This window comes from Pleurodeles waltl, chromosome 7 (genome assembly GCF_031143425.1).
Source record: "Pleurodeles waltl isolate 20211129_DDA chromosome 7, aPleWal1.hap1.20221129, whole genome shotgun sequence".
In the NCBI taxonomy this organism is placed as follows: domain Eukaryota; kingdom Metazoa; phylum Chordata; class Amphibia; order Caudata; family Salamandridae; genus Pleurodeles; species Pleurodeles waltl.
Window position 1 is genome coordinate 648,051,235 of NC_090446.1, and position 24,311 is coordinate 648,075,545.

The 24,311-nt window shown below is 42.8% G+C and overlaps 1 protein-coding gene across 1 annotated transcript; it reads left to right on the forward strand.

Moving 5' to 3' along the window:
- The first annotated feature begins 1,107 nt into the window (after positions 1-1,107).
- On the forward strand, positions 1,108-11,407 carry RPL26L1 (ribosomal protein L26 like 1). Its single transcript, XM_069244650.1, has 4 exons — positions 1,108-1,254; positions 2,366-2,538; positions 4,382-4,522; positions 11,238-11,407. Exons 2-4 carry the CDS (start codon positions 2,371-2,373, stop codon positions 11,364-11,366), a joined length of 438 nt encoding a protein of 145 aa, XP_069100751.1. The 5' UTR covers positions 1,108-1,254; positions 2,366-2,370; the 3' UTR covers positions 11,367-11,407.
- The last annotated feature ends 12,904 nt before the right edge of the window (positions 11,408-24,311 follow it).

Consider the following 24,311-nt stretch of genomic DNA (forward strand, 5'->3'; position numbering starts at 1 on the left):
GCATTGCTTATCTCCTTTAATGGGGCCATAAATCTTCTCAGGCTGCTCTGCTATTAACTTCATTAGAGCTTTGTTGAAATGGGATACAAGAAGTCTTGTAAGACTTTTCATTCTGTTAAAATAAAAATAAATACAAAAATCAAGCCTTATGTTCCAATTTCCATTCAGACGTTTACCCAATTCAAGGGAGTGTGGTCATCTTCTGGTCTCTCCTCAAGGGCTTGTGATATTTGATGTCAGTAGCCGCCAGTAACCACCAAAACATGGCAGGAAAAGACAAAATCATGAGACAGGGTTGACCAATATATAGGGTGACCAGACGTCCTGGATTTCCCCAGACAGTTCTGTTTTTTTAGAGGACTGCCCCGGTGTCCCTAAGCTTCTCTTAATTTTAAATAAATGTCCCTGTTTTGGGGACAAAGGTCAGATCATCTAGGGAAGCATAAGTTAAAGAGACCTACAAAGTATGAAATAATTAAAGTATTTTATCTGTTACTGTCAGGCAACACAGTCCCCTGTCTGCTCCCAGCAGAGAGAAGGAGTGGAGAGCAGAGAGAGGTGGATAGAGGGGTTGGGGTGCTAGGTGGAAGGTCAAGCCATAGCTAATTTTATATATGTAGTCTTGTAAATGTGTGTGTATATGTATGTATGTGAGTGTATCTGTGTCACAAAGCTCTGCAAAAAAAAAAGGGACAAGCCAGATATAAAAGTGAGATTAATGTCTGTAGTCCTTCTTTTATGTCTGACCTGTCCCGGTTTTTACTCTTCAAACTCTGGTCACCCTACCAATGATTGTGGCAAGAAAAATCCAGTTCTTAATTTTAATTCCAATGGCTCTAACTCAATAAAATGCGAGACCTATTGCATTGGAAATGCTAGTTATAATTTGGCCACCTAACTTCGGTGGAAACATGTTAATTATAGCTCGCTATTAGCAGTAATATTTGAATTAAATTAACTTCTGTAGTGCCTAGTTCCAAAGGTTACTATGTTTGCTTTAATTTTCCAACAAAATTTTCTATTTTTTTTCTTTTGGACTAGTTAGCTTCCCGTAGACGTTCAGGTTCGTAATACATTCAGTTAAAAAGTATGCTCTATTCCAAGATGGCCGTCCTTTTCGCGTGCATTCTCCACGTCTGTTCCCTGAAGTCGTTCTTGTCAATTCTTCTCTCGCGCGATTAAGGATGTGAACTTAGAGAAGCGGAAGTGGCTCACGCTCTCTTTTCCGGCGGCCATTGTCGGTTGTGTAGCTGGGTAAGACGTGGTAGAGGAGGGGAAATATTTACAATCCTGTGCCATCCTTTCCTTTAGCCCAGCTTAGGGGCCGGGTTGTGTGGGGAACGGATAAAAGGGTTCTCGTTGACCCTCTAGGAGTGATAGCACGGACTGTGACTTCAACAAAAAGTCAGCTATTCCTATCCGATTTTAAAACTGTCTTGCCGTTATCCTGTTCTGGTTTCCGTGCATTGCCGTCAAATATTAAAAACATATACAAACTGTGCATTGCAGTGCGAGTTGCCATTTCTAGAATGCCTTAATGCTAGCTCTTAAGTCGTGTTTTTAAAACGTGCTCTTATGATAGTTCCTATACCTTTGAATTTTATGTTCCGCTTACAGGCAGTTTTTTGAAGGAGCTAATGATACATTTGGTCGTCTTGACCTGGACCTATAAGAACTCGCTTTTTCTGGTGTATGTTCTGTATTTGTGATAAAAAATGTTTGCCTTCAAGCCACGCTGTGTGTGACATCCCTCTTGCCAGTCCCAGGGCTCCTGGGTATTAAAATATAATCAGTGTTCGTGTTCAGGAGATGAGCGAAGCATACAGGTCCTGTAGTTGACTGCCTCGTTCATTATTAGAATTAAAATGTGAACTTTTTATTTTCTTCACCTCAGCTGTTTTGTTTTGCATTAAATCTTCAGGTCATTCTCAAATCAGCTTTTCTGCAGACCCTATGCTAACCACACCAACTTTCGTGTATTTTGTGTTGGTTTGTTTGCTGAATACGATGGACAGTTAATAGAAATCGAACGTATCGAATGTTACTGAGGCCCGTCAAGCGTCCATTTAGATGTTAAGTGCAAATTTCCCTGTTTAGCAATTTGTTTACATAATTGATAAACGCGAGGCCACTCCTTCCTACATACTCCAGGCCAGTGCTTTGAAACCGTGTATTTTAGAGTGTTTTAACGATTTTAAATAGTCTATGTATTCAAGCTAGATTTTGTTTTTTGCAAGGAACTGCAATGAATGCTTTACTTGAACCGATCTAAGTTCTTGGGTAATCTGTTTTCCTGTCTGGATTTGTGTTGTCCGGAATTTTACTTTCTGCTTTTAGTTGATAATTCTATTTTCTTTTTATGCAGCCATCATGAAGTTCAGTCCTTATGTAACCTCCGATCGTAGCAAGAACCGAAAGAGGCACTTCAATGCGCCGTCCCATGTGCGCAGGAAGATAATGTCCTCTCCTTTATCCAAGGAGCTGAGGCAAAAGTACAATGTCCGTTCCATGCCAATCCGCAAGGATGATGAGGTTCAGGTGAGTACATTGCGTTTTTGTGTTGGGTAACCGCTTAACCGACTGCTACTATGTTCAAATACCAGCAGCAGAAGAATGTAAACTTACTGGGAGGTTACCACGATGGAAATTAAGACGACTGGCATAAAAGGGTTTCTAGGCATGCATAAATACTTGGTATGTGCGTGTTGTGCTTTTAAGTGAATGTGCAAAACCTGTTCTGGATTGGGAGGTAAGGATGTAGAAGCTAGGTTTTGGAGAGATCTTTCATGTATGTTAGGTTTTAGCACAGCCATGAACATTAACGGTGCTACAACTGCCCGTGGTTTTCAAGGAGGAGGTAACCGGTTGGCAGCACTTTAAACACTGCTTGTATATTTCAGAGAGCAAGTAATGGTTGAATGTAATAGTGAAGCATGTTTGGTTTGCATTTTGTCAGTGTAAGTCTGGATTCATCAAGTATTACTTTGTTTCGCCTGTTCCAAACTTTGCGTACACCCAGTTGTAGACATGAAAGCTCATTTTAAATTGGAAGTCGTCAGTGTCAATCCTTGTTCATTTTCCAAATTTCTTTAAAACAAAGCTCCCTCAAAAATGTAGATCTGTATTATTACTGTCGTGTTTTTTTAAGGATTATTACTACATTTCTTTTAACTGAACTTTAGGGCAAGGCAGTGTCCTAGTGAATATGTGCATTGTGTACGATGCTTTCAAGGTATGGATCCATGTTTTGGAAACGGATGTGAAATGGACGATGGGGTGCTGTACTGAAAGTTGGGATTGAAACGTTGACTATTTGCTTTCCTGCCCAACAGAATGTTTTAGTAAGGGTGGTAAAGTTAAGTTCTTGAGGTGTGAAGCTTAAGAAATCTGCCAAATTATAAGTGTACATGCTCATAATTTTTCGCCAGTTTAAGGTAAAAAGACTACATCTACACTTGCAATTTTGCCTCACGTTTCGAAAAATAATATAAAACTTGTAGCCCGTGAGCATTAAACTTGTCTGCCTAATAGCACTAATGCTTGCTTCATCTATTTGTTGGGTATAGACGATTGCCTTCTTTGGTTGGTTGATAGACTCAGATGGGGCAGCCTCCCTGCCAAACTTTCCACACTAAATGCGAGTTCTAAGAAATTAATTATTTAATTACATCATCTGTTTAGTTTTCATTGTTCGTCTGTTGATTTAAATCGATAATATATGGATTTCTGAATCAAATTGGATGGTACTGAAGTGTTTGGGTAGCTAGTCATGACCTCAGTGTACACCTTAGCTAACATTAACCCTTTCACAGTATTTTGGCACACCCACAAGTAAAAAATAACCTGGGATGCCAAGGCAGGAGTTAATGTACCCTGAAAAAGTCTGCGTCCAAATTCTGTTGCGAGATTGATATATGTAAAGATTTGTGGAGAAAGTTTTCTTGGCACCAATGAACTGGAATCCAGAGAGGGATTGTGCATCTCTGCATGCTCCTCATTAGTGTTGAAAGCTGAATAGATTGAAGATGATCATTCATCCAACAAGTTGATACTGTTGTGCACCGATTGGTTCTTTAAAAATCATGGCCATTAGCTTTGCATCAGTTCCAAAAGTTAACTAGGTTTGTAATTATAGAAACATTTTCTATGTAGTTTATCGTTGCTAGGAGTGAATAGTCTTCCCTTGATTTTCTCAAGCCATCCTAGCGTGACTGGGGGAGTTCGTGTCGGGGAAGAACATTAAACCATCTGCATTGGAGCGGTTTCCAGCCATTGTGATTGCTATCCTCATAAACAGATGGAACATTTGTTAGGCTCAAATACATAAGTGAATTTCATTTAAAAGTCGGACTTATAAAAAAATATTTTCTTTTTCTTTAAGGTCGTACGAGGACACTACAAAGGTCAGCAAATTGGCAAAGTAGTTCAGGTTTACAGAAAAAAGTATGTCATCTACATTGAGCGTGTACAGCGTGAAAAGGCCAATGGAACAACTGTCCATGTTGGAATTCACCCCAGCAAGGTAAAAATGTGTACATAATGATGGTTTCTGTTAAAAATGCTGTGCATGAAGGGCCAATTTAGAATGTTGCACATTTTAAATGGCTTGCTGATCCTCTTAAGTGTATTCCATTTCTCAATTTGTGTGTAGTTCTTCCCAGTATTTTTGGTATCAATCTGATATATTTCCGACAAGGTTCATTTGGGTGTATAAGTAGGTACATCTTTAGGAACTCCGGCATCACAGCGTGTACTTTTTGACTTAATGTTTTTTTTAATGGAAGATTGCGTTTATTTAAACGGTTCTTTAATAAGGTGTTGTTGGATTTTTAACATTCATATTTTACACTTATGATTTTTCAGCTAATTAGTGTAGCACAATGGTCCATTTGAGCACTAAGACTAGACAGGCTAGTAGGATTCTAAACAGAAACGTCTTAAATGATGGCATTAAACTGACATTGCAGGACGATGATAAATGTTCTCTTGATGTACTGGCCAGCTAAAATGTTGAGTTGAAAAAAAGTTGTAACCTTAAAACTGCTTCAAGTTTGATTGCCAACTGATATATTCTTCCAGCCACGTTTATAATTTTAGTTACCAAGTGCTTGGCTTTAAGGAATGTGATTATATGGCTATGCTTGAAACCCTGGAAATTCTGTTTTTTGGTGGAAGGGCAAGTTATGCAGCAAAGGTGACTACATTGTGTGCAAAGGAAAAGCGAGTTACTGCACGTAATGGCGTTGTCCAGCTATGCCCTATTCATGCACACCTGTATTTACACAGTAGGGTCCTGATCGTCCAACTCCATTGTGGTCAATCAGCTTTTTTAATCACATTTCTGCTGTATTGTCAGACTAAGAGCGTGCTGTAAGGGGAAGTTGAATGTTAAAAAGTAACCTGTGTGTGTCTGGAGGCTGCTTAGGCCAGAATGATTTTTTTTTCAATTTCATAGCTGTTGGTGACTCATGCTATCTAAATGTGTTCTTTTTACTGATTTTCAATGAATGTATTGTTAAATATAATCGATGGATGTAGGACAAGTGGTCAGTGTGTAAGGATTCAATGTGCTAAAACGCAAAAGCCAAACAATTGAGGGATGACCTCATAAGCCTTTATTCTGTTGTGCAGAACAGTAGTTATTTGAAGAATGTAGTGCTTGTGTGTAGGTAAAAGCAGTAGTCTTGGTTGGTTTTTAAAGGTATCAGAATTCTGTATAACTGAAAAAATGGAACACATCACCATGTCCCTCACAGAAAAGACTAGTCTTGGAGTGATCGTGCTCCCAACACGATGTGTTGGAATTTGATGTCGGGCAATGCAGATTACTTGCACAAATCGTAAACATTCTGGTGTATGACAGGAAACTGAAATTGTGTATCAATGAATGATCAAGTTGCGTGGCAGGGTAGAATAACTTGTGGACAACAGATCATAGGCATATGTCTGGGTGATATTGTGGCATCAGTTTGGTGATGTAAGCTCGGGCTCGTCTTGCATTGTTTTATGAACAAGGCAGATGGTGGTATATGTGGTGCCATTTATGAACCTAAATGTTGGGAGTGATGTGTTTAGTTCTGATAAATGAATCTTCCCACGAATTCTATACTTTGTGAATATCCTTCAGGTGTCAGACAAGTTTTATAAACTGCTTCGCCCTTAATAGCTCTCCAGCCTAACCATCTAATGTCATACGGCTTCAGCTGTTACTCCACCCACTGCAGGTGATATCCTCTCAGTAGAGCACATGCCAGCCAGTGCACTGGAGTCACTAACTGTTCTTCCGCATCTCAATGCAACCTGGAGCTCGCTTAATTGTTGAAATAACTTTTCAACATTAAGTAGGTCAACTGGCGCCTTCTAAGATCTCTAAATATAAACCTTGCTGCTCATACTGAAAAATGGCCATCCCAAGGACTAACGCTCTTCCGCAAGAAAACTGTTGTGCACTCCAGACCGTTAGGAGTCTTCCTTGTCTGACCAAATTCTACAGTTGAGGAAGCTGAAGCTGGAATTTGACTCATCAGCTGACCCATCAAATGTCTGATTCTAGCATTCGCATTTATGAAGTCCCAGCAAAAAGTGGTCCACCATTAAGTTACACTTCTGCCTTAGTCCAACTTTAAAGTTCAATGAAATCCAAGTGGCAAATTGAAAGTCAAAAGTATATTTAGACGCGCCCCTAGCAGAACCTCCTTCCTAGGAACAGAGATTTGACCACATGGAAAGTTTTTAGTCGGACTCCAATGCTATTGCTATCCCTGATGGGGATTATTCCTGTACACAAGCAGATGACTCCGAAGCTAATAACCTCTTCCCTCCTTAAAACACTGATGTTGCCTTGTATTTTTATAAAATCAAGGGGTCTTTATACTTCTTCATTGAGGGATGTCCCTTTCCCCTTTGGCCCCCTGTCAGAAGATTGATAGTTGTGCAGTGCTAAGCGCGGACTCAATCAACAATGGCTTGTATGGTTTAAAGAAATCCTGAAGTACAGCCTCTATTCAGCGGACACTCATCTATACATAGGAACAGGCATCACACAGATTCATTTCTCTAGATTCTCGAGAGATGTCTCATGGACATGCGCTATGCTTAGTAGCCAATTGGAGATCAGTCTCATTACTTGGAGAGCTTCAGTAGGATATAGTTTTTGCTCGTTTGTTGGGCCTGTCTTCCCAGCGAGGTGGTTCGGTTAACGGTAAAGAAAATTTGAAGGCTAATCAAGGTCAGCAGTCCCAGCCACATGAATCTCTGCAGCTAATACCCACCACCCAAAAAAACTGGATCATGCCTTTCACAGCTGAGAACACAAATACCAGCAGAAGCAGTAGGTCGAGCCGCTGCCTCTCCTGTCAGTCTGTATATCCACTTATGGATTTACCCCAACCTTCTAATGGAGTCATTCCTTCAGCCCTCGATAGCTGCAGTAGTCGGTTGCTTTCACACTAGGTGGGTATGCTCTTCTGGGTGATGTGACTGCAGGAAGTCCTTTATCCCTGTCAGAACAATGCCTGTACAAAACCATGCAGAAACTGGGGGTGGCCTGTCTTGCCATGAATACCTTTCTTCCTCTAGCTCAAGGGACCTCTGATCAGATTCTCCCGATACCACCACCCTGCACAATATCAACAGACTTGGCATATGAAAAGATGGACTTTGAGTTGGAAGTGGATTTTGACTATGGCAGTCTGTTTGCTGGTGGAGAATGTCCTGGTGGTTGTCTTTCTTCCAGTCTCCCTCAAAGTGGGAGGGGAAGGCTGTGAGCCATCCTTCCTTAAAGGAATGTAAGTGGAAACCCCACCTTAAAGTGACACATTATCTTCTCCAGATTGCGATATTCATATATGGATCTCTTTGCCATGGCCTTGAACTGGAAATGTCCTCAACTTTGTGCTTAAAATTACATTTGAATGGTACCGTGGTGCGTGCCTTTACCCACAGCTGATCACGAGTGATATACATGTTTCCACTTATTCTGCTTCTATCAGAAACCCCAGAGAAAGCATATTTTGTTTGCCCCAGATTCTACAAGGAGGTTTTTGTACTCCAGTATGTTGGCTTCATTCAGCCGCCTCTTTCTCTCCCGTACAGGGTGGACCTGCTCGTGCAACGGGTTGGTAAAGTAGCCACACTACTGACAGTGGCTGTACGCTTGCCAATTGAGCAGTATCACTTAGTTGCCTGGAAACTTTACACAAAATGTATTTATGCTGGTCTTTTCAGTGGTGTGAGTAACGTTGTGAACCCATTCCATTATCTGTTAAGTACTGTTGCTTGCCCTGCAAGGTCTGTCAATGACTGCTAGTAACTTCATTTTGCTGCTTTCGTGCCTCTACAAGACCAGCCTTCTGTGTGTCACCACTAACGCACCTTTTTCTGAAAGGTTTGCTACTTTTATTCCCCCAAACTCTATTGTTCCCCGTGGGACTTGGAAGTTGTGTTGACATTTTCTCATGGCACCCCCATTTGAGCCGTTGCAAAGTTGAATGGTTTATCTTTTCACTCTGAAGACTGTTCTTTGTGGCACCGATTTCAGTTTATAGGTTTAGTGACCTTCATGCCTTTTCTTTTAAACCACCATTTACAGTATCTTTGCATCTGCCCTTTTCTAGGAAAATTATCCCCTTTTCATGTGGTTCAGTCCACCCTTCAGTCCTTAGAAGAGGAGGAATAGCTGTGGAGACCCTAGAGAATGGTATCACATTACTTCAACCACATTTGATAAGATAACATGGATGACTAGCTTGCTAGGTTTCAATCGAAACAATGCAAGGCAGGTACCAAACACCAAATTTCTCTTTTGTTATCCTGTATCAAAATTTGCTATGCCTTGACTAGGAGGCTATCCGGAAGATTTAGTGCAGCTTCCAGGGTTCTCACCAGTGGGTGGCCTCTCCAGGTGGCAACTTAGTCGTCCCTAGATACCTTTAAGCATTACTCCCTTGCAACCCGAGCACCTAATGAGTGGTAATTTGGAATAACTGCTCTGCATGGTTATTTTCTTAAGTAAACCAATGCCACCCATGGAGTATATTGCTTTGGGACTAGTTTCTAATGTGAAGAAAAGCTTACTCACCATCAGTAACTACATGTCTGGTTGGTGCATAATGCCTCAGATTCGCACCACAATCCCTACTCTACTGACTAGTTGGTGCTGTTAATATTGCCCCATGGTATGTAAACATGATGATCCATTTGCCACATTTATTATTGCTTTTGTAGAAGATAGGGTTCTTGCAGAAGGATTCCAGGTAAAAGGTTGCAATCCCCACAAACCATTCTCCATTGAAACTTTGAGGCAGTCAGTTTAGTTGCATCCTAGTGTGGATATGATTGTCGGTCCCTGCTGACTTCACTAGAAGCTGGTGGTTCACCCAACTTCTTGGTGTGTCTGGCCATTGCTGGCATGTTTGAAATGGCCTAGGTTATGGCCGTCTTAAAATGGGTATCCTGATGGTGCGGAGGAGGATCGGCAGCAGAGCTGATCTTATGGCACCTTGCGGGAGATGTTCATTATGAAAGATATACTTTCTGTTGTATTGATTTTGTGGGCTTAGGGTCAGGGTGAGGTTTGTATTGGGGTCCATTGAATGCAGTACTTCTTGCTTTCATTAGGTATTCTTTACCACATTCTCCAAGAACATGAACCTAGTGTTATAGGGGTGAGTGACAGATGTGTTGCCAGATAGTTCGTATGCTGAAATAATTCATGAATAAGATTCTTAGTTATGACTAAAATGTGCGGCTTCGTTGGTTACTGTGTGAAAAGTTTGCTAGTGTAGCATTGTGCCCTCTCAAGTGTCTGGAGCAATGGCACACTAACTGTATATTTGGTTTCAGAGGTATGTGATTGTAGTATGGTAGTACAAAAGAGGAAATGGGACATGCCATGTTACATTCAGTTTTTTTTGTACTTGATTGAACAACCGTGTTTTTAGGGTCGAGCCTGCGTCACTTACGCATGCGTTTCGCTTGCGAGACTCATTAGGAGTTAGAAAAGGGCTTGGAGCCCCGTCCGTGTCACGTCAGTGTCTTTCAATGGTTCGTGGGCTTGCCTGTTAAAATCTGCTTGCTTGCTTTCATTAGTGGAAGGCATGAATACCTCGTGCCTTTTCCGGTGGTTAGCCCTCCTTGAGCGCAGCGACCAAGTACTGAAAACATGCGACGCTCGCTGTTTTCCGATCTGTTTGTGGACTAATTTTTATCTTTTTTTCGCAGCACAATCTCGCTCGGCAGAAGTCGAGCTCTTTCCATGACATTGACCCTGTTACATAGTTAATTGTACTTTTGCCGGTTACATCGATAATTACTGTTTTGCCGATCGGTTTTGCTACGGGTGCAGTGTAGCAGTGCGAGCGTGCAACCCCTCCTCCCCCCCAATTTAATGTGGCAAGAAAAGTCTGGTTGGGTGTTTACAACTGTTAATAAGCTCTAACTCGGAGAAATGCGAGACCCGTTGCATTGCAAATGCTTGTTATATTCTTGTTAGGGTGCTGCTTCGGCCCCATTTGACTACATTTTCAATTGCCTTCATTGATCGAGGCTCACTTCAGATAATTGTGCTTTGCATGACAGTTTGGGATTTAGCGCAACATTAATTTGATTGTAATGAGAATGTAAAACCTTTGTTGCAGCGTGTTGCCAGGTAGACACAGCATGCAAATTAGTTTACGAACCAAGGTAGTTTGCATTTAGCCTTGTATACCCATATCTTTATAATGGGAATTGTGCTAATGTCATTCATTTCGTTTCCGCTAGGCACAGTGAGATGCTTCATTCCATGTATGAGACTTGAAGAACAAGAGCTTAGATACAGCTTTTACAGATGGGGTGCTAAATTTGAATAGATAGTATGAAAGTTTGGACTTTCTCACCATGCCATGTTTAGAAATGTGAAAATGCAAGCCTTCAGGTTGTTGATCTTTTGTGCTCTCTGTAGGACTTATTTTCCTGCAATAAGTTGTCAGCAGTGAAAACATTACTTGGACATACTTTTAAACTAATCATATTGCTCCTAAACTCAGCGCTGGAATTTCTCTCAATAGCAATTCATAACTTTATAGGATTAAAGAATTGCACTAAACTATAGGGTTTCAGCGTGTTTTTTTTTTTGTTGTTGTTTTTTTTTTTAAACTTTAATGGGGGTGTGTGTTGTCTCACTCTGAGATTGTGGAAAACTGTTTAACTGTCCTTAAAAGAAATACTCTGAACTAACTTACTGTCTTGTCTCCTAGGTGGTGATCACCAGACTAAAGTTGGACAAGGATCGTAAAAAGATCTTGGAGCGCAAAGCCAAGTCTCGCCAAGTTGGCAAGGAGAAGGGCAAATACAAGGAGGAAACCATTGAAAAAATGCAAGAGTAAAGTGGCCTGCTGTATAAAATCAATAAAAAAAAAAACTGTCATATCTGCCTTCATGTTCTTTATCAACCTGGTTGCTTGTAATAAAATGAGCAAAAGTCGGAAGGCATCCAATATACGCATCACGTCTAATGGTGTGCGAAGATAGTGTGAAGAAAAATTAAGAAGTAGCACACACCAAGATATCACGGGGAATTTTAAATGTCCTCCAGTTTGCATATAGATATTCCGGCAAGTTGTCACTGAAAGTAGAACTGGTCTTGCTGAAGTAATCTTTGCAAAGAAGCTTCCACTTTCACAAGACCTTTTGATTACATGCATTTTTGTTCGTCTCCATAAGAGTTCATTGAGTAAATCTGTTTTTGGAGTCTAGCTATAAAAGTTCTCCAGTAGTGTTTCGCAGCTGCCAAGCCATGAACCCCAGTGACATGTGCCCATAGTTGTTTTGAGCCCCAATGAGTTTAATAATTTGTTCTTTCCAGTTTGTCGCAAAGGAGGCAAGTTGGTCTCTGCAGCCCTAGCATTTCAGTTCCTGCATGTAGAGCAGGGACCACGCTCTTATTGATTCAACTCAATCAGTACTTGTCTGCTGCCTCAGCCCTGATTGCAATGGCACTCTTTAACTTCTAGGGTCCTGCAAACAGAGGGTGTGTGATTGGCAAAAACGTGCCCAGCAGGACAGACAAGTCTTTTTCCACTTTGCGTTTTTTTTTTCTTCTCGTGGACGCTGTTCTCAAAAGATGACTAATAACTTATTCTTCTCTTGTTGTAACGCAACTGTTTCTAATGTGTCATTTCTGAAAATATGCTTAAGCACATTGTACAGTACAGCCAATCCACCCGACTCAATCCAGTCCACAGCTGACAAAATGTAGTCCACTCACTTCAAGCCGAACCACTCGCCCCACTCCAGCCCACCCCACTCAAATCTGCCTCCCTCCGTTCCAAAACAATCCGCCTCACTCTTGTCCAAAACAATCTTCCTCACACTAATCCAAAGCAAATTGCCCCAATCCAATCTACTTTAATGCCAACTAAAACAAACTTGCCCTGCTCTAATCCAAACAAAATCGGCTACAATCCAAAAGTCTGCCCACTTCAATCCAAAACAGCCTGCCTCACCACATCCCAGCCCACCCCACCACAAATCCGCCACAGTCTATCTGATCAAATCCAGCCCAATCCTATCTAGCCCACTTCAGTCCGTCCCACCCACTCAAATACTTTACACTCCATTCCAGTCCACCCCACGACAGTCCACCTTTATCCACTCCAGTGCACCCTCAGCCTCCACGTTTGGCACTTCACTTGGGCACTATTTTTTTTTTTAGGGTGGCAAGACTGCAAGCATAGTAACACACTGTTCATCGTTGTTAGAAGTTTTAGTGTAACCACCCTGCAAAGTATCAGTATCCATGTGCCCAAGGTCCAGTCAATATTTCTGCTGCCTCAAGACTGTACACCCTTTAGTTGTGATTTCCGAGTATCGCAGCAGGATGGCTGACGCCTTAGACACATGGTGTCAAACAAGGGATAATAGCAAAGGCTCGCACCCTGTAACATCAACAGCAGTCTTACTACAGAGAACCACGGAAGGAGAGAAAAGGTTAAGTGAAGGACATGGCAGAATCATTAAGTAGTGCCGGTTGGGGGTAAGAGGTGCACAGTGAGGAGCATTGTTTCAGGGCAAGCCCCAAAGATGTGATTCAGCAAGCACGCTGGTAAAAAAAGTACTCCCCATACTAAAGATTCAAATGGATACAGATTGTTATTGCATGCTATAGGATAGACTTGAACTGAAACGGAATGTCAAGATCCATGAAGCAATGCAAGAGTAAGATTAATTAGGATCCTGTTGAAATTATTGCTGTACATGGAAACGTTGGACATGATGACCAGTCAGCCATGTTGCACGACCTAGCATGTTCCCCCATCAAGTCCCAAGATGTAACACGGGTCCAAGTGGGTAACGCATGACTTGCAAAAAGTCCCTTATTTAAACAGTGGTTCGACCGAACAGTATCTGAATAAGTTGACGTCAGATTTAAAAAGGCAATGAAAAATGGGGGATCACTGGTTACAGTGCCTAAAACAAATTGAAGCCACCATTTTAGAGTCCTGGTGCGCCTCAGGAAGTGACCTGCCAGTAGAAACCAATGATGTTGCGTTTTGTTTGAATTCAGACAACCTACTATTTTGGAAGTTTACTCTAGTCCACATGCATATATTGCCTCGCAACTGGAAAGTTGTGAAGGGTTATCAACTATAAGGCAAGTGATCTGGTTTTGATGGCCAGTGCCCAAATTGGGCTATCAAGACTCCTCACGTTGATCTTTCGAACAAGGGTAATTATTTAAGTCAACTTGACAGACAAAGCAGGCTATTTTTTACCAGGCCAAGTTCACTTGGCAGACTGATCTGAAAGGAATCTATTCCTATTTTGGAGAAATCACTGTTGCCAGTGGTTTTATCTTGAAGGTAATGTTTTACATGCAATACAGTTTGTGCGGAAATGCTAACATAAGAATCTGGCATTTAGTGCCTGCCCAAGTACAAGATTATATCGGTTAGACAAAACTATTCACAAGCCATTTCGGTATTTAACTCGAACTATTGACACAATTTGTTGTGTGTAAATGCAGATGTCCATTCTGTGAAGATAGTTATCTAATGAATTTTCCTTAGTGAGTCTGAGCACCTAAATCTTGGTTTGTAAGACAACACAAGGCATTAGCAATTAGTGCAATGGTACAATCTGAACAAAATGAAAAAGCGAATTCAAGTCTACTAGTCAGGGTATTTTTTATTTTTATATAAAGTATCTACTTGTCAATGGGCAGATTGCATCATAAATGTAGATTTTCCTAGTAGATTATGACGGAAAGTCTTAATTTTATTAAAGATACGGAGGCAAGTATTATGCTTCTCTTACTTGCTTTAATTTCAATAGCAGCAGTCAAGAAAACTACAACTCCCAAAAGGCTTACAACAGAAAAGCCAATGGGAGTGAAAAACGTAATAACAAATGCACCAATCACAACCATGGAAGCTATGCATACACCAAGCTTGACTGTGACCAGCCCTCTTTCTTGATGCGAGAAGGCTAGGAGTTACGAGAAAACAATGGAAAAATGGCCAAGATTATAGCAATTGCTAAAGTCAAAGAACAAAAGTCCTGGATCAATGCTAGGCAAAACCGTATTGAAGCAGGAATTCGGAGAGGAGAAGAAGGGATGCTTCAGAAAGAATCTGAACGTCCAGCCGATATGTTGGTATCCGACAAACACGTCTGCTGATCAGGTAGAGGTTTGAGCTGAAGTGGAAGTAGCTGCAAGGGAGGGAAGAAACGAGACAAATCAGAAATATCTCCTTGTTGAGGCGGGATAATACTCGCCTCCGTATCTTTGATAAAATTAAGACTTTCCGTCATAATCAAGGAAAATGTACATTTTATGTCAAGAACGGAGGCTCATATTATGCTATTTTAAAGCATATTAATCACTATTGACGTATCAGTGTGAACTGGTTTACAATAAAACGTCCTAAACACATTATCATTGGACCAATCAGCCGATCTCGGAATGTCCTCTAGCCTGGATCCAACCCAGAAGGCCTTGGAAGCCATAGCACCCCTAACTGAGTGAGCTCCAAATATGGAAGTATCAATACCCGCCAGGGACATTACCCAACGAACCCATCTGGCCAGAGTTGCAGCAGACACAGGATTATATGGTTTTTGGAAAGAGATTAACAGTTGGGAAACCGAGGACTTTCTGAGGTTGGCTGTTCGTTCTTCGTAACATTTGAGACATTGCCCCACACAGAGCTTAGGTTGATCTGGAAAATATGGATAAAAGACTGTACGTAAATTGGTTTTTGTGTGTTTATTAATGGAAAATAGTACCCCTGTGGGGGAAAATTGCCAGGAAGTAACATCAAGTCCTCTAACATCAGATAAACGCTTAATAGAGACTAGGCAAAGCAACATAGTAAGTTTTGCTGAAAGCATTTTCAAAGACAAATCAGCATTGTCCTGCCAAGAAAGGAACAAATTCAAAACCAAATTGACATCCCATAACTTTGAATATTTAGGTAATGGAGGAACTGAAAATCTTACTCCCTTCAACAGACGACAGAGTAGTGGGTGTTCTCCTACCGGTTTGCCGTTGACATGGTCGTGATGCATGGAAATAGCCGACCTATATAAATTAATTGTTCTGTAAGACTTACCTGCACTAGCTTGCGCCGCCAGAAAATTAATTACATAATTTATATCTGCTGAAAGGGGATTGAGGTCCCTTCCCATACACCAGCTAGACCAAAGGGACCAGGCGGAAGAATATGCTTTCCTGGTACCGGGGGCCCATGCCTTATTGATGAAGTCAGTAGCTTCTTCCGAAATTGGAATGGTAGATGAGGTATTCCTGATATCTTCCAAGCTGACAGGGTGAGCGTACTGTTGAGCACCAAGGGATGAGGATTCCCAAAGGGATCTAGCAGAAGGGAAGAAAAAGAGGGTAGCAGAGAGGGAAAGTCGATCGCCAATTCCAGAAGAGGGGGAAACCAAATCTGGGATTGCCAAAAGGGTACCACGAGGACCAGAGTTGCTCCCTGACGCCTGACTTGGGCCAGAACTCAGGTAATCATAATAAAAGGAGGAAAAGCTTAGTTGGTTGATTGGGACCAATCCTGAAGAAACGCATCGGAAGCCAATGCCGAAAGATCCGGGCGCCAACTGAAAAAGAGGGGAAGTTGGGTGTTGAGACGGGAGGCAAAAAGGTCTATCTTGAAGGGACCCCACTTGTGGAGGATAGATTGAAAAATTGAGGGGTGGAGTTTCCAGTCGCTGTAGTCCCTGAGGAAGCGAGAATGCCAGTCCGCTGTCTGATTGAGGGAGCCGGGAAGATATTCTGCTGTGAGTGAAATTTGGTTGCTCAAACAATATTCCCACAGGCATTTTGCCGAGTCTGCTAACGGCTTTGATCTGGTTCCTCCCAGATGGTTTATGTATCGGACAGCCGAAACATTGTCCATGCGGAGGAGGATGGTACACTGAACCCTGCCTTTTGCCAGACTCTTTATTGCAAAGGAGCCTGCAAGCATCCCTAAATAGTTGATGTGCAATCTGGACTCCCATAACGACCATGTACCGCCAGTCGAGATTGGTCCACAGCGGGCGCCCCAACCCGTCAGGCTTGCATCGGATTCTACCACAAGATCTGGGGCTGATGGAAAGATAGTTCTGGCATTCCAGGCATCTAAATGGTCTATCCACCATTGGAGTTCGAGGCGGGATTCCTGATCCATAAAGACCATATCTGAATAAGCTAGACCTTTTCTGAGATGATGGATTTTCAATCTTTGAAGAGCCCGATAATGTAACAGGCTGGGAAATATGGCTTGAATTGAAGAGGATAAGAGGCCCACAACCCTGGCTAGGGATCTTAGGGAAATCTGGGTTTTCCGAAGAGTTCTCTGAATCTCTGATTTGATGGAGTTCACTTTTTGAAGGGGAAGATGAAGAGTAGAGGATTTCGAAACCCAAAAATTGAATTATTTGCGAAGGAATTATGCTTGATTTCTCTTCGTTTACTAGAAACCCCAGTTCGAAGAGAACAAGTTAGTTGTAGCTGGGAAAGAAAAGTCTTGCGATTCTGATGTAAGATGAGAATATCGTCGAGATAAATCAGTAGTCTGATGCCCAAAGATCTGAGATGTGCCGTTAATGGTTTCATCAGTTTTGTGAAGCACCAGGGTGCTGACGACAGACCGAACGGCAGGGAAGAAAACTGGTAAGTCAGACTGAGCCACTGAAACTGAAGGTATTTGTGGTGACCTTTGTGAATGGGAACCGAAAGGTACGCATCCTGAAGATCTAATCGAACAATGAAGTCCAGCGGGAGGAGAATATCCCGTAAATGGAGAATTGTCTCCATTTTGAAATGTCTGTAGACAAACTGGTTGAAATATTTTAAATTTATGACTGGCCTGAATTTTTTGTTTTTCTTCTGGACTAGGAATAACGAACTGAGGAAACCTGAGGGATCTGGAACTGAGATTTGGATGGCGTTTTTGGAAAGGAGAGACTTTACCTCTTCTGAAATAAGAAGAGACATTTCCGTCGAGAAATTTGGCGGTGAAGGGAAATAAACTTGGTGAGGTTGTGCATAGAATTCTATTTGGTATCCCTGAATAGTATTTAGAACCCATGGATCGGTAGTTAAAGAGCGCCATTTTCGAAGGAAAGAACTGAGCCTGCCCCCTATTGGAGGAGGGCCAGAGGTAAGGCTTACCTTGGGTTTTGTTAGATCTGAATCCGCGTTGTCCACGGCCCCTGTAACCTCTGCATCTCTGAGGGTAGAACTGGGGCTTGTAGGATTGGTATCTGTAATTGGAATACGAGAATGAGGAGCCTCTGAATCCTTGCGGATGAGTGAACCGGCCGGTAGAGCAGCTCCTCCCTGTACCGGCCCTGGCGAAAACCCATTGATTAAATACTTTTTTGATATTCTGCTGAGCCTTATCGATAGAGGAAAAAGTTGCCACAAACTTTCCTAAATCCTTGATAAACGAGTCTCCGAAGAGATGGCCCTCAGCTTTGACTCCAGGATCCATGGACGCCAAATTAGAGAGCTTGGGATTCAATTTAAGTAACAATCCCTTCCTCCTTTCATGTGTAATGGCCGCATTCGCGTTGCCCAACAAACAGAATGCTCTCTGAGTCCAGAGGGAGAGTTCTGAAGGGTCAATGTCTGCATTGTCTGTTTTGGCTGATTCTGCCAGATCCAAAATACGAGCCAGAGGCCCCACCAGATCAAGGAGCTTGTCCTGGCAGTTCGACCAGGCTTTATCTACCCCTTTACGGGGGTCCTTGCCGAATTTTGAAAAGAACGTCAAAAGTGATTTGTCAATCACTGGGGTGGTAGTGATGTTGGAAGAGAGAGAGGGTCTGGGGCATTCAGACCTTAATTTAGCTCTCGTCTGTTTATCCAGGGGAAGCCTTAACCTGGAAGCTATGTATTGTCCAACGTGACTCGCAGGAGACCACTCAGTAGAGTTAGGATGGTGACGGTAAGAGGGATCGAACATGGGGTTACCTTCAGAGTCTAAAATAATTTTTGCGGAAAAGGGGTTAGAAATTTCCAATTTAGGCTTTTTAGGGGGAGAAACCTGCGAGAGCGAGCCCCATACATCGGAATCATCATCAATATCACAGATGTCCTCATCGGTATCTGAAATATGTGTAATTATCACTTGTTTTGGCGCTGGAAAAGTATTTTTTACTTTAGACTTACGCTTTCCAGAAACGTTAGTAATATTCCCCTTCTTAGAAGGAGGCCTGGGAGGCATATCATCCTCAGTCAGGGGTGAAGAAACTTCACCAACCAAAGCACCATCTTATTGTATTAACAAATCCTTATTTTTTCTCTTTCTGCTATCCCCCGCAGATTGGGCCAAAAAGGATTTGAGAACCATATTTTGTACTGAACTTTCCAAGTTCTTTGACATTTTGCTCATGGAGGCTGACACAGCCTTAGTCACAGCCTCGTTAATAAAGGCTCCAATTTCATTATTGGTGGATAAATCGGAAAAAGGGCTCTGACCTTCCATAATATGAAGAAATGGGGAAGAGGGAAAGAAAAACCAGGCTAGAAGGGGTTAAAAAATTCTGCAAAGCTGAAGGAGAGGATAAACACGCCCAAAAGGCGTGGCTCAGCAAGAACCCTGAGGGGAGAGGAAAAACCGGAAACTCTACACCTCATAAAACGAGGTCCGAGACGAAGAACGCTAAGCCGGGACACCGAAATGGTGAGAAGTCACAGTTCGGAGCGGTGGGGAGGTAAGCGCTGAGCCGCACTGTTCAACGGATGCCCTTCCAGTGAAGCGCGTCCGTTAGAACGTTCAAGGCAGAGAAGCTGCCTCAGACGCGCTCGAGCGCGTCGTACTGAAAAACTGGTTCTGGGACCAGAATAAAGCTGCGTGCGTTGTTAAAACGCTAACATTAACACGCCGATATGCGCATAACTATGAATATAAAGGGTACATAAACAACAAGTACAGTACACATACATTAAATATAAATATATAGAAGTGAAAAGGAACCTGACTTATCTTGACTGCGAGCAGGAAGAAAGAGGGCTGGTCGCAGTCAAGCTTGGTGTATGCATAGCTTCCATGGTTGTGATTGGTGCATTTGTTATTACGTTTTTCACTCCCATTGGCTTTTCTGTTGTAAGCCTTTTGGGAGTTGTAGTTTTCTTGACTGCTGCTATTGAAATTAAAGCAAGTAAGAGAAGCATAATATGAGCCTCCGTTCTTGACATAAAATCTATGTGCCTGTTTAAAAAAAAAAAAAAAAATCCACTTGTCTCTGGTGTCATGTAGTGCGATGCCAAATTATGGCAGCTTGCCAGGTCTCATACTATAATAGGGTTTTATACTAGCAATTCCCGTATATTGCCACCTTTCTGTACATCTACTCACTGGGGCTTGAGGCAGCAGTAACTAATAGCGCCATGCTTGAAAACCTTAACTTGCATGTTTTAGGTGTTTTCACCAGCTTTTCTCTAACTTTTTACCATACTGAGAGATGTTGAAAATGTACTCCTTAGACCGCCAATGTGAGGCTTTTTGGCTTTGCCCATGCTTATTTATTTTCATGTTTTCCATATTCTGGTTGAAACTTGTTACCCTGATTTTCAATTTTGAATACTTTTTGGAAATACTACAATGTATCAACACATTTCATTAAATAATACTTCAAAGAAATGGTACCTAAACTTCACAGTAGTTTAGAAAAACAGATTTTTGTCTTGGTTGCATTTTTTTAAAAACATTTTATTGTGAAAGCAAAGAATCAATCTTGCTTTCAAGATTCTGCAAATATTTGCATCGAATCAGAACATAATGGGATCATTCTAGATAGCTTCATTGTTAACTTTGCAAATGTGTATACATTGTTATACCAGTTCTAACAGAATTAAAATCTGAACACAAATATATTACCTGCAGACTGTCCTTTCCTGACCCATCATGTACTGCAAACTGGCAACCAACCGGTTTGTGATGCTGGTGGTTGGGCCTACTTGTCTCAAGGACGAAATAAACATAACTTGTTTTCCTTGACCTCAAACTATGTCCCAAGTGTTTGGCTGTAGGAATTCCACATCCTTAACTGTTGAACCTACACAGATGCAGGACTTTTTTTTTTTTTTGTGTGCGCATGTTGCTTTCCCACTGTTAAGGATGTCACTGTGACTCCTTTCACATTTGAAAAAAGCTAAATCTCACATTAAATTAATTACCGTAGCTATGGCCTGGATACAAAGCAAATCGCTGGTGTTGGAGGTTGCTATCATCCAACTACAGATAACAGAACTTGAGGCAAAGATGAGAGCCCACCCTGTTACCCAGAGGCCACAGGTATGGAGAGAGAAGGAGAGGAGTGTTTTAGTGCACTTGGGTACACACCACCCAATTACTGGCCTGTACACACTGGTGGGTGGGGTGGGCATGCAACCACGCCTCTGGCTGAACACTTATTCAGGAATGCATATGTACATACTCAGTGGGATGCTGTGGGGATACTGAAAGACTGGCAGGAGTGCATAGGGATTGAGCAAGACCCCTGTGCTCCGCCAATGTGGAGCGGTGTAATTGTGGAGTAGGTAGTGGAGACCATCCATCGGTTGCTTTATGAATGTTATGTAGGATTATTGGTGAAGGAAGGCGATGTTTCTTTAGTCTTCTCTTGTGAGGCCTCACCACTTTGTATCTCCCAGTTGGTATCAACTAAATGTCTGACCCCTATGTAAGGACCATGGCACCTTGTATTTCCATGGCTGCGCTACTGATATGAAAACCTAATAGAGATACTGGAGGGGAAAAAGGTACTTGAACTCTGTACACTAAAAGCCTACTGTTTATCTAAATGGCAACATGAAGAGTGTTAAACAATTTCTACGGTTACACTCTGACCACCGATTTGGATATTATAAACCCATCTCCTGAGAAGGCTGCAGGACAAGTGAATCAGCAGTATTAAAAAAAATTGGATTCAAATGGCAGTAAACTAATGATCTTTACTCCGCAGTCATCCCTTGGTATCGGGGAATAATGTGGATATGAGAGTTGTGAAATGTTCCTATATAACATTTGAACAATTGGGTTAGGAGGTTTCTCTTCCAGGTGCCTACATATTGTTTTCCGATGTTTCTCAGTGCATCTGCTTGTCAGGTGGACCCCACCCCCTGGTCACATCTCCTTAGGTTGATGCAGGAGACTCCCACTGTGGCACAGGGGTTCACATGGCCTAGTAAGTGACCTGATTGCATCACTATTAAAATCACATCAGTTGCAGGATTGGGACCCAAGGAATGGCTGACTGGTTTTCCTGTGAGTGAGGATGGGCTGAAAATAGCACAGTTTGCTGCACTTTAGGGAGCCCAAATGCCTTCCTACATGGCACCCTCATGTACAGGCCACCCGGATCCCGACCCTAGTTCTGCAAATACATCACTGACCTTGTCACCCCCCTTTCCCCCTTCACCTTCTCAGACTACATCATACTCTGTGACCTCAATTTCCACTTTGATGGCCCCAACACCTGAAACCTCCTGGACAACCTTGCAACACTCAAACTGGTCAACGTTCCCACCCACAGGGCCGGACACATTCTGGATCCTGTTTTCTCAGCTGGGGACATCACCATCTCCCACACCTCTGAACACCACTGGACCGACCACAATTGCGTTCACTTTACCTACAAGAAGAGCACTGCAAACCCCACCCCCGTATTCCCCCTAATGCTGGGGCAAAGTCACAGCCAACATAGCTCCCCCTGAGGAAATCACCAGGGAATTGAAAGAGCAAAACACCAAAGTGGTTTATGCCAAACATACAGGAACCCATGTTTGCCTGCAGACGATTGGAACGGAAATGGAGACTCAGCAAATCCACCAAAGACTGCACAGCCTACAAAAAATGCAGTCGCCATACACCACCAGAACATCAGAGCTGCCAAAAAAGCTGCCTTTCAAGCATGCCTCAACACCAGCAGCTTAACAGCAAAGAGCTCTTCACTACCGTCAGAGTTCACAAACCCTGGGAAGACACCTCATCCATCGATCCCAAGACCTCAGCAACGACCTCGCCACCTTCTTTCACCGTAAGATCCAGGATATCTATGAAGGCTTCAGGAACCAAAGCCCACTAGCACCGCTCACCACCATGGACCTTGCACCGCACCAGTTACTGAACTCCTGTGCCCCCATCAGACTGATGAACTCATCCACTCGGGAGCACCTCGGATCCATGCCCTCATCACATCCTAAACCTGGCCAGCATCACCATAGCACTGGAGCTCTGCCGAACCATTAACCTATCCTTCAAGACTGCCACATTCCCCTCAGACTGGAAACACGCTGAAATCAGCCCGCTACTCAAGAAACCCACCGCTGATCACCAAACAACACGAGCTAAAGTCTCCTATGCTGACGACACCCAGCTTATCCTCTCCCTGTCCGAGAAGTCTAAGCAAGCCAAGAGGAATTTCCACAAGAGGATGAGAGCAATTGCCATCTGGATGGAGGCCAGTTGCCTCAAGCTCAAACTGGGCAAAACAGAGATCCTCATGATCGGCTCCACCCCTTCTGCTTGGAACGACTCCTGACTGCCCACCGCTCTGGGTAACGGCCCCACTGACCATGCTTGCAACTTGGGCATCATCCTGGACTCTGCTCTATTGATGACCCGCAAGTTAATGCAGTTTCCTCATCAAGCTTCCACACCCTCAATCTCCTATGAAATATCTTCAAATGGATTCCCCCGGACACAAGGAAGACAGTCACGCACTCATCGCCAGCAAACTAGACTATGACAACGCACTCTACTGGCACCACCAAGAAACTTCAATCTAGACCACAAATCTCCTCCCACCTCAGAGACCTACACTAGCCCCGGTCAGCAAGTGCATCACATACAAACTCCTGATACACACCTGGCACTGCACGACATAGGATCAGCATACCTCAACCACCGTCTCCCCTTCTACGTACCCAACAGAAGTCTCTGTTGCTCGCAGCTTGCCCTTGTAGCCATCCCCAATATTCAGAAAAGTACAGCAGGAGCAAGATCCTTCTCTTACCTACCAGCCTGGACATGGAACACACTTCTCGAGCTCAGGCATACCGGAACACTGAAGCAATTCTGGAAGCTCTTCGACTGAGCAGCACACCTATATTGAGTTCCTTGAGACTTTATGGGTGATTAGCTGCGCTTTACAAATCCTTGATTGATTGTGTTTTAGTCATGTTGTATACCAGTGTGGGTGATGTGCAGCATGGCTTAAAGCTGATGGTGTGGAGGAGAGTAGGGTGGAGTGTTTTAGTGTGTTGGGGATTTGTGGAGCAGAGTAGAAGGGCGTAAAGTGTCATGGAGAGGGGTAAAGTGGAGCAAAAGCGGCATAGAGTGGAACATTGTTACGGAGGTAGTCGAGTATAGTGGTGTAATGGAGCAGTATGCACAAGTAGGGTGGTGTGGAGTATACGTCTGTGGAGTGGCATAGTGTGTAGTATGCCTGGTGTGATAGCACACTGGCACTACAGGCAACCTATTTTGAATTGAAATGACCAGGGACCAGAAGGGTGCATTAGGGCTACCACTGCTACTTGCTCTCATGTAGAAAATTAGTAGTGTAGGTGGGAATATTGGGAACACTTGTGACAATATGGTGGCACTTACTGTTTCACTTTCGTGGTCACCGCTGTAAGAGTGTTGTTTCATTAGCCTCATAACTCATGCCATTTTACATAGAATATGGTTGCTTCTGTTTGTCTTTGCATGAATGAGACTAAAGCAGGTGCGATCTCTTCCACCACTACTTCCCTTTGGAGTCGAGTCTGAGTGTCATGCAATAGGGTGCAACAAGTCACTCAGTCCTTTGGTTTT

Coding starts and splice junctions, on each gene's coding strand:
- RPL26L1 (XM_069244650.1), top strand. CDS start 2,371: ATGAAGTTCAGTCCTTATGTAACCTCCGATCGTAGCAAGAACCGAAAG. Junction 2,539..4,381: donor GCAAGGATGATGAGGTTCAG/GTGAGTACATTG, acceptor TTTTTCTTTAAG/GTCGTACGAGGACACTACAA. Junction 4,523..11,237: donor TTGGAATTCACCCCAGCAAG/GTAAAAATGTGT, acceptor CTTGTCTCCTAG/GTGGTGATCACCAGACTAAA.